Source organism: Malania oleifera, unplaced genomic scaffold (genome assembly GCF_029873635.1).
Source record: "Malania oleifera isolate guangnan ecotype guangnan unplaced genomic scaffold, ASM2987363v1 ctg352, whole genome shotgun sequence".
NCBI classification, from domain to species: Eukaryota; Viridiplantae; Streptophyta; class Magnoliopsida; order Santalales; family Ximeniaceae; genus Malania; species Malania oleifera.
Window position 1 is genome coordinate 1 of NW_026651900.1, and position 15,176 is coordinate 15,176.

Consider the following 15,176-nt stretch of genomic DNA (forward strand, 5'->3'; position numbering starts at 1 on the left):
GGCCTTGAAAGGCCTGTCCAACTTTGGTTCACAATTTGGTCAACGGGTGCTGACGTGGCGTTTTACCGGTTGGCTGACCGGGCGTTTGACCCGCCGCATGACGTGGACGCTGACGCGGTCGTCGGATTTTCTAGAGCACGGATAAGGAGTGGTCTCGGCGGGTTGTGGATCTCGAGCCGGGATCCGGGTTGCGCGGTCGTGATCCGGGTCGCGGTTCACTGTGCCGGGTTTACGGGTCGGGCACGCGGGTCGGAATCTCGCCAATCGGGCGAGGAAGACGCGTGCAGGCGCGTGTCGCCGTCCCGAAGTCTTCGCCGGCGCGTGGGGCGCGTGGGGCTTACCCTGGTGTCCGTTTGAGGCTTGGTTTACACCGTTGGAATCGTCTCGAGCTGAATTGCACAATGGAAGGCTCAATTTGGGATTTTGAGCAACTTCAAAAAACTGGGAGAAAATAGAATTTCTCCTCTGTTCACCTCTGTTTGGTGAACTCCGGCGTACCTGGACGCTCTGATACCACTTTGTTGGGTTTTACCGATCAATCAATTGATGAATAAGATGAGTAAACAAGCACACACACAAAATTGACACAGGAGTTACGTGGTTCGGCCAAATTCCGGCCTACGTCCACGGGAGCGAGGGATTATTATTTGCTGGGAAAAATAAACAGAGAGGAGGAGGAGGATTCCCTCAGCACTCACTCAACTCTCTCTTATCTCTTACTGCACTGCACTCTGCACACTCTGCACTCTGATTTACAACACCACACACACATGTATATATACACACAAGCGGGAGCAAAAAATTCAACAATGGGCGGCCGGAAATGTCAACATTTCCGGCAAAGCAGGTGGAGCCGGAAATGTTGACGGAGCAGGGCAGCCGGCGCCGTAGATATTGAAGGAGAGCAGCAGCCTTCTGTTGACTGGGTATGGATCCATCAGGCACTTGCTTCGGTGAACACGTCCACTAAGGGGGTGGAACCGCCGTGGTTCAACCAACCCAGTACACCCCATTTTGCTGCGTCTTCCGCCGTGTATTTCTCTATGGCTTTGGGCGAGCCTGTGCCCAAGGATATCACCAGAAATCGGCTATAGTCCATTGGTTTGAGAGGATAGAAATCAGGATTTTTCCTTTTGATCTCCTTTGTTACCTCGCCCATGGCCAGTAAAGTCTGAAAGAGTAAATATAAAACAATTAATGATCATTAATTGAAGTGAAATACACACTAAATGGGGGCAACTATTTAGTATTACAGTTGCAAAAGCAACGTTAGAGCCATTTTTTATTGTTATTATTTTTTTTTTCAAAGTAAGAAGAATAAATTATTCACTGAAAGATCTCACAAACAAGAGGTTAGGTTTGAGAGCAAAGTTTACACAAATCTTTGGGGCCATTGTAGTGATCCCGGAAAACACTGACTGCGACGGTGAAAAGCATTTCAAAATGCTAAACTGAACACACACATATAATTTCATTACCAAAGAAGAGAAAAAAAAAAAAAAAACACATACGGGATTATTTGCAGCCACACCGCCGTCTATTAGGTTGAATTCTCTGACTTTTCCTGAGGGATCTTTGGTTTGGAAATGGTGGGCTGGGAGATAAGTGGGTGCTGCTGAGGTTCCAATGCATATATCCGAGAGACAGGCATCTAAGTTCCTGTTGTTCTTCACCTGGTCACCATGAACAACCATGAAAACCATCAAGAACAATGCATGAAGAAAAAGAAATACATAAAAAAGAGTTACTTAATATATGTGGATGAACAGATCATAGGTATACACGAACATCATAGGAAGAGAAGATGGTGGGCTGGAGATGCTTGACGTCAAATGTTGGGATTACAACGTTGGTTAATGTCTGGTGCAGACGGGTGTCTCCCAGTTTTTCCTTCACAAGGCCGTGCAAATGCTTCCCATCGTATTTTGGCCCCGACAGAGATTTGATTATTTTTGCAAACAAAGCAAATGGCGGACTACTGTTTGTTTCCAAGAAAAAAAAATTGAAGAACATGGGTTCATGTCAGTAACTCTAAAATTTAATTAACTGATGATGTGCCTTTTTCAAATCATGCATGCAATACATATCATATTATCTGTTATATATAATAATTTTACCAAGCTTGTGGGAAGATTTTTGGGCAATTGTCAAGGTAGAAGTCCTTGATATCTTTGGCAGCAAACAATGGGCGGCCATCTCCACCGGGGCTAGCGAGCATGGCCGTCACAAGACCCCCCGTGCTTGTTCCCGCAAGCACATCAAAGTAGTCTGCAATTCTTGCACCTTCACCGTCCAGCTTCTGCATTGATAGATCGAGGAGCAAAAAAAAAATTAAGCACAAGTTAGCTGTGTATAGATTGAGTTAGTTCGTTAATTAGGTCGGAAAATAAACATCGAACCTTACCGAGACAAGAAATGAGATGAATCGACATGCGCGGATAGGTACGTACCTGCAGTTCAGACTCTAGGAAGCTGAGGAGAATTCCTGGGATAATCCCTCGTATTCCACCCCCATCAATGCTGAGAATAGTGATTAGGTCTCCAAAAGTTGGGGGCTGTAGGGGAAAGCTTCTTGACTTTCTGTATGCTGTGGCTTCCATGAATATAGATTGGTTTGCTCGAATTGAACTTAATTATATATGTAAATGTGCGGCTGGAGAGAGAGAGAGAGAGAGCTGGAGTTTTTTTTTTTTGGAGCTATCTAGCCTTAGAGGGAGGGGATTTCTATAGTGTATATTGAAGTTGAAAGACGTGGGTATACTCTTTGATGAAGCAGCTGGCAGTGATGAAATGAGTACTTATAAGCTCTTGGTTCTTACAATTTTCCAAGTTTCAGCAATAATCGAAATTTGTACATGGTGAGAGAATTTGACCCATTCTCTCTCTGACGAGGTTAGTCAACCTGCCGCCACCAATATCATCCTAAGAGCACAACTTGTAAAGAACCCAAGTTTTGGCATCAACCTAGTCAGCTCTGGCTGGCCAATTTTCACATCTACTCGCAATGAGAAGTGGAGGTGAGACTCTAGCGACTTGTAGGTAGTGCTAGGCCAAGCTTGTAGTCAGGTTCAAAACTAAATGAATTGGAGGTAACAAGCTAGCCATGAGCTAGCTGTAACATAGTGGAGTATCTCCTAATTAAACACACAAACCTAGACTCTTTTTTTTTTTTTTTTGTTTCAAGCCCATTTGGGACCTGACAAATCGAACCGGTAACAGGTCTAATTCCTACCTCCATTTGTTAATGGTCCGGACAACTTCGGTCGAGCCCTTGACTAATATCAAACATTATCCTGGCGAATACATGCAATGGCGCAGCCCTTCGAACCCAAGCGAGCTGAGGTTCGTACCTTAGTTCCAGCCCTCCCTGGAAAATAATATGAGGGCATTACTCCATGATGTTACATCAATTAATGACCACAAGAGAGGTTTCTGGTTATCATATGGCTCCCAATCAATTCATGGTGTTTTTTTATTTGCTCAAGGTAGCGTGCGGTTGAACGTTATTCATGAATTGAAGAAAAGTGAAGAAGTGGGTTGAAAGGTACTAAATGTGGGCAGTGATAATTAATTGCCTCAGAGACTCCGTGAATCAATGACGTACAATTGCACTGCGAGATTGAATGAGCCTGCACGAAACTTCAACGAAATGAAGAAGCTTATATATGCAAATTTAATTTTATACCTATTAATTAAATGGCCGAATTATATTAATTATGTTTATTTCTTTGCTGTTTAATTAATGATTTCTGTGAACCTGCTTGTTTGTCGTAGGCTGTCTAACAGTTCAATAAGAACCACAAGCTACCTGAGATACAACCCCAAAACTATTAATACTTCTCTTTTTCTTTGCATTTTATGTGGGTTTGACTTGGATGCTATTCTTTCTTATGGAAAAAGAAATCTTCAATATTAATTAACTTGATATTTTAGTGACTAAATTATAAAATTTTAAAAGATATGATGTGGTTTTGAGGTGGCAAACATGTTTGATATCGGAATCGAGTAGAGATGGAGAAAGTTTTTAATTAATAATATGAAACATCCTATATAAAACTTACTCACTTTAATAAGCCAACACCAATTACAACAAAATTAATATAAATTTTTAGTAAATAATATGGAATACGGCCTGAAATTGATTGATATTGAAATGACGTGGCCTATTATACACGGCTTCTGGCTGTGTATTTTAGCAAGCATGCCCACAAGATAGCTGCGCAATGTGGGGCTGATGCTGAGAGTGGGTCCCATGCCCAGCCTGTACATAATAGAAGAGGAGCATTTATTCTTGTTTATATTATCTTCCCCCACTGCAATTTATAAATGTGGGGTCACCTCTAGTAGTAAAGGCTATTCTAAAATTACGGATTCGATTCGCTTTAGCTATTATGTCAATGAATTATTAAGTATGCATCATTGGGCAGGTAACTTTCACTCTCGAATTTGGTGCAATATCATAGTGTTCAAAGTAGTGCGAAGGTGGTTGGAATCTCCGAATTATTAAAAAAAATTTATTAATATAATAAAATGATTAGAAAAACTATTAATGTAACACTTATTTTTATTCAATATTGCGATTTTATATTATAAAATGAGCACTATATATCTTTTAGTAAAGAAATAAAAGAAAACATTGTAAACCCGATCTCTTATGTCCAAACAAGCATCCCTCTACGATTTTTTACATGAATTTAATAATTTCATTATAATTAATTAAAATAGATTATATACAATTTTAATCATTCCAATTTTGTGTCAAAAACATTTTCGACTAAAATTTTACTTGAATTTAATAACTTCAATTGCCTTGATTAAAATAAATTTTATTAAATTTTCAGTGATTTCAATTTTACATGCAAGAAAATGCGCCTATGTTTACCATCTCAAAGGGAGAAAAATATATTTACTATTATTGATCATCCGTACAACGCTAGTACTTCCTCTTGAGTGTCAAAAAAATTGACTCAAGGCTTTACGAAGTGCTTTCGTTGGCGATGTTGTGCTAATTAAGTTAGTAGACTCATGTATGACAACATCATTCAACATTAGCTAAACCCTTTTTAGTTTCATTCAATTTATTGTAATTTTCTTTTATTATGGAAGATAATCCATGAATACAAATTTAGGATCCCAACTTTGTAGTGGCAACATAGAGTAGATTAAGAGAAAAAGAACAAAAGAATAAATGATGAACTTACAATGTGTTTTAATGAATAAAGATAACTTATTTGGATAATTAATTTTTTTACATATATAGACAAGCTAAGGGTCTATGCATATTCCTTCCTAGTGAGCATGATTGATATACGTTGCGGAGATAACAATGTGAATGTTATTTAGTGCCTTTGCTAGGTTGCTGTGACTTTGTCAGTCGAAGTCTCCTTTCTTCGGAAAGTAGTTTTGCAAATCTGAAATGAGCAAACGAAAGAGTAGTATTCATTATTTTTTATATGTATTTTAGTAGTATCTCAGATAGACAATGGAATAAACTCAATAAACCCTATATGGGAACGTAGGGCTTGTTCCTATGAGTATCTGGAATAAACTCACATATATGTCAAATATTATTCATAAAAATATATATATGTAGGGCTTATATATCCTCGTATTTGGTCGAGACATCACTCGGGATATATCCTTGAAATGTAAATTATTTTTCGGATATATATACCTTTTGAGAGCCTCCTCATTGGTGCCACCATTTTCAACTGGCTCGGACAGGCCGGTCTCCAAATTAACCCTAGACATTGGCTTCTTTAATAGCCTCTCCCCAATATTTACAAGCTTTTTCAAGCTCTCTTTTGTGGCAACATCTACGGATGCGTCTCTCCCGGTGAGTGTGTCCTCCTAGTTTCATAATTTTCAATAGAAATTAATATACAAAACTTATTCAATTCACTAATGAAGATTTCTTTTTAAAAATACTAAAAATTAATTAAAGGGAATTTTGCTAATGAATATTAATAATATGCAAAATTAATTCCTCGGCAATTAACCAAAAATAAAAAAACTGGCTGGGTTCTTTCACAAATATTTTTTCTTTCCCCACAATTTTTTTAAATTGCAAAAGTAGTGAAACAATTATTACCGGAAACTTTTGGTTTGGATTTGTATTAAATGTAGAGAAGATATAATATGAAATTATAATAAAATTTATCTAAATTCATCAAAATCTAAATTGAAAGTGCGAAATAATACTACCTTAATGTATACTTAAGTAATACACAATTATATGAAAAGTATTCATACATTTTCTCATGTAGATGTTGATTTAGAGAGAGAGAGAGAGAGAGAGAGAGAGAGAGAGAGAGAGAGATGGCTGACTTGAATTCGGAGGTAGTTGTTTTCGGAATGAAGGGCTTGGAAGAGGACGGATATGTGGAAATCAACCATGTCGGCGCTGGCCTGGGTGAAGACATCCACTAAAGGGGTGGAGCCGCCGTGAAGCAGCCACCCCAGCGTCCCCCACTTGGCTGCCATCTTCGCATCATACTTCTGCTGGATCTTGGGGCACCCCGTCCCTATGGATATCACCAGAAACCTACCATAGTCCATTGGCTTAATTGGGAAGAAATATGGATTTTCATCGAACACTTGCTTCGTTACTTGGCTCATTGCCACTAAAGCCTGCAATTAATTAAACCACCAGAGTTATAGCACTGTAATTATTAATGCAATGTCCGTATATTAACCATTGCAAGACACAATGTTAGAAACTAATGAAGACTTTTATCACATCACTAATTCATATAAGAAATTAAACGTGTCCTTCTCTTTTACTCCTTTCTATTTATACACGGGCTTTGTTTCATCAAGATTTTGTTTAAACAAATAAAAAGAGCTCAAATATTATTATGAATAAAGTCAGCTTTAATGAGAATGAAAATTACGACAATTCAAAAATTAATGATGTGTAAAATTAAGTTAGTACATGTTTTATTTTCTTTTTCTACTTTAATTTTCAATTAAAAAAGCATAACAAAATAAATTCTTTCACATTTTCCTTCCATTTTTATTTATTTTTTTTTATTTTTATTTTTTTTGAAGTTTCAAATAAAACCATAGATGTCAAGGTTTTATCCTAATAATGCAAAGTTTTCAAAATCCCATAATGCAAATCTTGGCCTCTCTAATTAAGAAAATAAGAATTTAGGTTTGGTAAAATGCATCCATGATGTCTAACTTCCTTGACTAGACACATTTAAGGCGTGTAATCACACTGGTTTTGCGTGCATAAGGTCTACGCACCTATATCTGGTAAGTATGTATATTACTTGGGATGCATTTCTCTGAATGTTGAATATACATAGACACCAGAAGTTATTAATTATTTTGGTTATATATACTGGATTATTTGCAGCAACGCCACCATCGATAAGATTGAATGTGCGGGCATTTCCATCGGTGTCGCAGTTCTTGAAGTGAAAGGCAGGAAGGTAAGTTGGAGCAGCGGAGGTGCCGATGCATATGTCAGCCAGTCGAGCATCCAAACTTGGTGTCTTCTTCGCCTGCATCATGTATAGATATCATATATCTTCATGCAATATATAGCTGTTTTTGTCCAAATGTGAAAATTAAGAAGATGCATGTGCCTCTCCTTCCATCCAAACCATGCATGACATGAGAGAGAGAGAGAGAGAGAGAGAGAGAGAGAGAGAGAGAGAGAGAGAGAGAGAGAGAGAGAGAGAGAGAGAGGAGTGGGGAGGACCTCGTAAGTCGAGAAAATGGTAGGCTGGAGATACTTGATATCGAAGGATGGAATGACAACATGGGTCAACGTTTCATGCAATCGAATCTCTCCCAGCTTCTCCCTCACTAGTCTACTCAGGTATTTCCCGTCGTACTTGGGTCCTGCTATTGATTTTATTACTTTCCTTATTGATCCCCGCAATATTCCCCTGCACACACAAATTAAAATTAAGTGAAATATATAAAAAAAATTTTTATTAATAATCATTAAGATTATGTTTTGAATTAGTATGCTAAAGATATGGATTTAGGATGAAATAATTAATTAGTACCGTTTTTGTGGGAAAATTTTGGGGCAGTGGTTGAGATAGAAGGGCATAATATCTTTGGCAGAGAAGAGAGGACGATCCGTGTCACCTGCAGGAGCAGATAACATGGCGGTGATGAGACCACCGGTGCTCGTCCCTGCAACCACGTCGAAGTAGTCTGCAAGCCTCGCATCCTCACCGTCGAGCTCCTGCCCATCCATTCCAATTCATTGTCGATCAATTTTTCAATTACTCTTTCGCAACTTCAAAAATAAAATAAAGAACTCTTCGCGTGTACTTGCAGTCTTAACTATCAAGTCTCGATCATAATAGCCGGGGGTAGTATTCTCTATCTCGTTTGCATGGCTATATATGGTTATACTATGCACATTATATATATAAGAAGAAATCTGAAAAGAGACTAAACCTGCAGCTGGGATTCGAGGAAAGCAAGGATTGTTGCAGGGATGATGCCTCGAACACCTCCCCCATCAATACTGAGAATGGTGATCAGGTTTCCATAAGTTGGGGGCTGGATTTGAGGAATTCCACTGCTTGACTTTCTTCCTTCCATTAAATTCAAACCCATATTTTAAATGTATATGGCTGCACCAACTATACAATATGCTAGCTATCTGGACTACTAGCTACTACTTGTACCGAATGAACAAGAGAGAGAGAGAGAGAGAGAGAGTTAAGGTTGGAGTCGTTCTAACTAGCTAGCTAGCTTCATCCATCTATTTATAGATTTCCAATGTTAGAACTCCAAACATCTAGCATCAATCTAGTTTTAAGTTTAAGACAGCTTGTAGATCATGAGGATGACTACGTACGTAAGCAAGTTTCAGGGAACATGGTCAGAACTCAATCCATTCAAGCTGGGGCTTTGAAGTTTTCCACGCCATGTTGCGACCAAACATTGCCTATCTACCTCGGACTGAATCTGCATGCAAATATATATATTCTTCGTTTCCTTTAAATAAGAATTTTCCGCGGCCAGAATTATCGTTAATTTGTGGCCATATAAATTTAAAATATAATTTAAAAACATTCGTACAATTATTTTACAAAAATAATAAATAATTCAAAATATTTTCGCTATTTCTAATTTTCATATTTATTAAAATTGTCCTTGGAGCACTAAACTAAATTTAAAAATATAATGGTAAGTAAAATAATCATAATTACTTTCTAATTTTATTATAAAGTTATCAAGGAAGTGACATTGGCTGGGCTCCGAGAGTGACGGAGGCCAAACTTCTATTACATCAACCTTGGCAGTTGGCATTGACATTGGCATCCACATACATGCCCTTGGATTTTATTTGGTAACCAGCATTGGGTAATAGTGTTAATCGCCAATTATATGATAACATGACACCATATTAATCATAATTGAAATGTACACAATTTTCTCCTATATATTCTTTCAATTTTGAAAACATTGTTTTGACCAATGTGTGTGTGTGCGCGCACACACACACACACACGCAAGAACACGTATACACCATACTAAAAAAAAAATATGAAAGAAAACAAATAACACGCATACAACATACTTGGAAAAATGAACAAGAAAGTGACAAGTAATTTCTATGTGAAAAACCACAAAACTGAAGTCCAGCAAATCTCCCACTATATGAACGAAAGGATTACAAGTACATATTTTTCTAGTTAATCTAAAGTTTACAAATGTACGAGAAATATGATCGTCAAGAGAGTATAAACTTTGAATAATATCAATATCCGTCACCCTGAGGTGGATTCCAACAAAAAACCAGGGAAAGGGTTTTGTCAAGTTGTTATTTGCAATCAACAAATACGAATGGTGATGAATGATCTAGACTAGCTAGTAGAAATTATTTTCATGTCAATAGGAGCAATATACTGAAATATTGTCAAAATCAATCTCTAAACGATCACCTATCTACACAAATGTAAAAGCGGTGGAAAAAAAACTCAATATTTTAATCTTAATTATAATATTAACTTCAAAGATGTAAAAGTGGTAAAATTTTAGGCAAGTAAAATTCTAAATTATAATATTAATTATATATTTATTAAATTTAATTTTAAATGACAGGTATAACCAATACTACAATTATATGCCTACATAATTATAAACATATCTAAATTGAACAAGTAATTATGTACCTACATAATAATTGGTTTAGATAACTAAATCAGACTAACTAGTGCATGCATAATTGCATAATTATTTACATATATATTTGAAATGAATTGTCTGTAACTACAAAATTATGTACATGTATGCATATTAAATAGTTTGAATAACCAAACTAATCCAATTCCTATAAATGTAATTGCGTAATTATATACGTATTCAAACTAAATGCCCATAACTGCATAATATGTTTATAGAGTCCATGGTTATAGCATTATTATGTAGTTTAATTACCATAATAAGTGTAGTAAATACTATAATCATATATTTAAAGAAATATCTAGATCAAACCAATTCCAAAATGCATATTAATTAATAATTATATAATTATGTATCTATTTGAGTGAACTACCCATATTTACTTAATTACAATATAGATATCTGAGCTATCATATTAATTATGTAATCAATTACATAATTACATAGTATAGAATTTCAAATTGTGTGCATAATGAGTAACATAATTAATACATACATAATTATATAAACCCGAATGAGTCATATAATTAATACATACATATTAATTGGTTCAAATAATAGAATTAAACCAATTATATCCACATATAATTATGTTATTACTTACATATTAAAAATGAATAGTCCACAATTATATAATTATCATCCATAAATTTTCATATGGTAGTTTTAATTACGCAATTAGATAATTTAATTTCATTCTTTCAATTTTGATAACATGACACCATAATAATCATAAGTGAAATGGACACAATTTTGTGTCATTTTTTCAATTTTGATAATGTTGTTTTGACCAATGTGCACATATGCAAGCACATGTATACAACATACTCAAAAAAATGAACACGAAAGAAAACAAATAACACACATACAACATACTCGAAAAAAAACACAAAAAAAAAATGAAAAACTTTTTGGGGACACAGTAAGTATGTAAGTGTCGGTATTTCCTATAGAAGTATTTAAAAGGTTGTTGACCTTATAGGTTATATCCTGTTTTGATTATGACAAATACTCTGATATTTAATGGTTGATGAGTTTGTGTACAAGACCAATCAGAAATATCATACGGTGCACGCACATGGGCTTAAAGAAGATGAAGACTTAGAATGTTTATTCATTGTAATTTATATTTATTATTTTCGGTCTGTAATAGTAGCATAGGAACATGGTTTGTAATAATTAGTGTCTTACTTGCATGGTAGGATAAATAAACTCAAGACCATAGATGGACCTTAGGGATCACCTTTCGGTCAACGCCATATACGCCAGATTTTTAGGGTATATGCTCAAAGGCCTTAGATCAACCATAGGACCCACAATATTGCATGAAAATGTCCTCCATAATCTTAGTGTAGATTATCATGTGAATAGGGGTAACTTTATAAGCAGAGCTTCGGTCGACCGAACCTCCATCGAATCAACATTTTGACCCTTCGGTCGACTGATTAGAAATGTTCTCCAATGTCGACCGAACCTCCCTGGGGTCAATAATTAATTCTTCGGTCAACCGACCAGAAAATGAATTCCAACGCTCTGGTCGACCAAACACCCTTAGGAGAAGCCCCAACCACCTAGTCGACCGAACCTCCTAGTTCAATTTGATTCAGTCGACCGAACTGTGTAGATTTGGAAAATCGCCTTTGAAACCTTAAGTATGGTTAACCATTTTTTTAGTTCAAAAATCACCTGGTCGACTGAACTCAGACACTCTGTAGACCAGTGCTCTTGGGTTGGATATTTTTTTTACCAAGTTAAATTTTTTAATGGGGTTAACTTTGCTAATATGTTTTAAAACAATCCTAATAATATCCTATGTGTTCTGGATGCTTAAAATTTTGGGGTACTCTATATATACCCCCATATTTGAAAAGATTAAGAACGAATTAACAATCTTGATTAAGTAAATTTTCTGAAACTCAAAATCTCCTATACTCATTTCCAAGCTTCCTACACTCACTCTTACTATTTCTTATTGTTAAAATCCCCTTGTAAGTGTGCTTGAGTGTTATTATCAATAGACTTTTTCTCTCCCTTGCTTGATTAATTGAGATTATTTTCTTGGAGAGTAAAGCATTATGTTTTTCCTAGGAGATTTTATTAATAAGTCTTCCACAGGAAAAACTTCATTGAGATTTTGAGTACTGCATTTTCATTGCAATATCTCAAGGAGTTCACATTGTATTTTGATTGCTAAAAATAATTTTTTAAATCATCTTCAAATATCTCATGTGATTTACTTGAGAAATATTTGTTGAGATATTTGTCCATGTGCTAAAAGATCTTTGTAGCAATATTCTCTAATTGATTTTATCATTTTGAACACAAAGATCAAATCATTTTTAAAAATTAAATTTGAATATCTCTTGAGGTTTATATTTTGAGAAAAATATTTGTTGAGGTATTTAAAGTGTGCCTAGGATCTTTGTTTGTACATTGTGATTGAAATCATTATTTGACACAAAGATCATATCATTTACACTCTCACGTATTGAGTGCAATATTTACATAAATTTTTTAGAGGAGATACCAAGACTACATTAAACTTATCATATCTTATCATTTGGTAGTGCATTGATTATAATGTGCGTATTGTAGTATATACTTGCTTAGTGTAAGAAGCATTTCCTTGTACACAAAATTTTCATATTCGTTGTATTCCAGGCACGGGCCTGAAGAGGGAAACTACCTCTATTGAATAGTCCCGAATTGGCTTAGACTCGGTTTGGAATGTTAGGTGCACCATTCTGGTAAGGTGTAGGTTGAGGTCAACCCCATTAACTGACCTGGTTGTAAATGGTGCCGCTCCACCCGTTAAGTGAGCTTATAGTGTAATCCTTGTGCGGGTGTGCCAAAGCGGAGACATAGGCAGTATTGGTTGAAACTCGATATCATATCTGATATTGATTTTATTTTTCACAATTTACATTCTGCACCTGTATGTTTATGTTTATTATTTGAATATTTATTTAGGATTGTGAATATGTAGAAAGACCATAGGTTTGTGAAATATTGCCTGCTGGATTAGCTAAACTTAGGAAGAACTTTTAAATAGCAATTCACCCCCCTTTTGGGATTGCACTAAAGCTAACAAATCATATCAGTGTCAGGTTACTTAGACTCAAACGTCATTTAGTAAAAGATCATGATGGCTCGTGTTAGTGCATCTTCTTCATGTGAGGGAAGAGTGGTCATAGACCCACTAGTATTATGTAGTAATAACTATACTGCATGGAAATTTAGAATAATTGTTTATGTGAAAGCTTTAAATCCATTGGTTGTACTAGTGTTCCTAAATCTGAGTATGAATTGAATGATCATGATAGGAACTTAGTGCAGGTTAATTTTAATGCCATGAATACCTTACTACATGCTTTAGATTCTAATATTTTATGTGAGGCTATGGTGTGTAGCAATGCTAAGGAGATTTGGGATGAACTTGAGAGGAGATATGGAGCACCCATGCTAAGCAAGGTGATCTCTCCGTGTGACTCAAGCTCTATTGATCTTGAAGGAGGTAACCAGTGCTTTGTTGCTTTAACTGATAATGAGGTTATCTCTATTCCTTTTGTTTAAGAAGATAAATCTGAAAATGATTCATGTGTTGATTTGAATGATGTGTCTTGTTGTGAATCATATGATAGTACTGATGATGAAAGCATGCCAACTTATGAAGAATTGCAGATTAAATATGTTAGGACTCATAAGTCGTTAAATGTAATAAGAAATATTCTGTTTTGGAAAACAAGTATGAAGCATGCATGAAAGAATGTGAATCTAAAGTTCTTGCTGAAAGAGAAAATGACCTAAAAATTAAAAGACTAGTAAGCAAGAATGAATCATTAGAAAAGGAATCGACTATCTTGAAATCTAAAATTTCTAATGATAATAATAAAGACCATTTGATTGCAGAACTTGAACAAAAGGTAAACAATATGACTAAGGAATTCATTAAGTTTCAAGATGTTTGCAAGGGTCTTACAAATTTAAAAATGCAAGAACTAGAGAAGAATATAGAAAAACAATCTAAGATCATCTACACGTTCACTAGAGGCAAGGAAAACTTTGATAAGTTGTTAGATTCACAAAATATGACCTTAAATAAGGAAAGCATAGGTTTTAATGGAGTTGAAAATAAGAAAAGGAAGAACATATACATAGGGTACTTTGTAAAAGAATCGAAATATTATGCTAGTACCTCCTCCAGTCCATACACTCACACCACATGTGTCTTGTGTAAAAAGAAGGAGCATATAAAAGGTGTGAAACTCAAACGAGTATGGAAAGTCAAAGAATCATCGACTCCTAATCCATCAAGAATAAAAGATAGAAAAATGACATGAGTTGTTAAGAAAACAAACCCCTTAAAATTTAAGGAAAAATTTACTCAAACAGAAATTACATGATCACATAATTCTTCCTTAACATTTGGGATTAACTATAGGGGGTAGTGTTGTCTAAAGGCTTAGGAAGTGGTTTGGGCTGAAACAGTAAAAACTTAGTATTTGTCCACTATTCAAAATTTTACATACTAAGGATCTTGAAAAGTTAAGCCAATACGGAAATTCAAGTAAAATAACCAATTTGAACTTAATGCATATATTCCTTAGTTGAAATATGAAATTATTGGCTTCTTGAATAAAAATCCACTTCCAAATGGATATGGCATGCTTGTCTTATATTTAAATTTCAAATTGCTTAACTCACACTTAAATATGAATATCTATAGTTAAGCATACTTTGTCCATTTCACAAGTTTGAGTTTTAGGAAATGAAGTTAAAAATTTTGTCCTAAAGTCATCTTAAAAGCCTAAAATGCCTAATAAAATGTTTAGTCATCACTCTAAGCTTGAAGCACTATTGATCATGAATTCCAAATATTTCTGATGCTTATTAAAAGACATCTTTTCTCTTGATCAAAACTAAAGGCATCCACTAGGGGATTCAAGTTTCACTATTAAATCAAAAAGTTCCCTTTGAGCTTAAATTATAAATCCTCTAATTTTGGTTTATAT

General features: G+C 35.4%; 2 protein-coding genes across 2 annotated transcripts; both read right to left on the reverse strand.

The window, feature by feature from the left end:
- Positions 1-937: 937 nt before the first annotated feature.
- On the reverse strand, positions 938-2,832 carry LOC131147165 (patatin-like protein 2). Its single transcript, XM_058096939.1, has 5 exons — positions 2,451-2,832; positions 2,118-2,299; positions 1,783-1,978; positions 1,512-1,673; positions 938-1,171 (listed from the first exon to the last, which is right to left on the reverse strand). Exons 1-5 carry the CDS (start codon positions 2,598-2,600, stop codon positions 938-940), a joined length of 924 nt encoding a protein of 307 aa, XP_057952922.1. The 5' UTR covers positions 2,601-2,832.
- Positions 2,833-5,335: 2,503 nt separating this feature from the next.
- LOC131147166 (patatin-like protein 2) lies at positions 5,336-8,574 on the reverse strand. Its single transcript, XM_058096940.1, has 7 exons — positions 8,428-8,574; positions 8,025-8,209; positions 7,712-7,901; positions 7,350-7,511; positions 6,328-6,630; positions 5,675-5,850; positions 5,336-5,411 (listed from the first exon to the last, which is right to left on the reverse strand). The coding sequence occupies exons 1-7, from the start codon at positions 8,572-8,574 to the stop codon at positions 5,336-5,338; spliced, it is 1,239 nt and encodes a 412-aa protein (XP_057952923.1).
- Between the last annotated feature and the right edge of the window lie 6,602 nt (positions 8,575-15,176).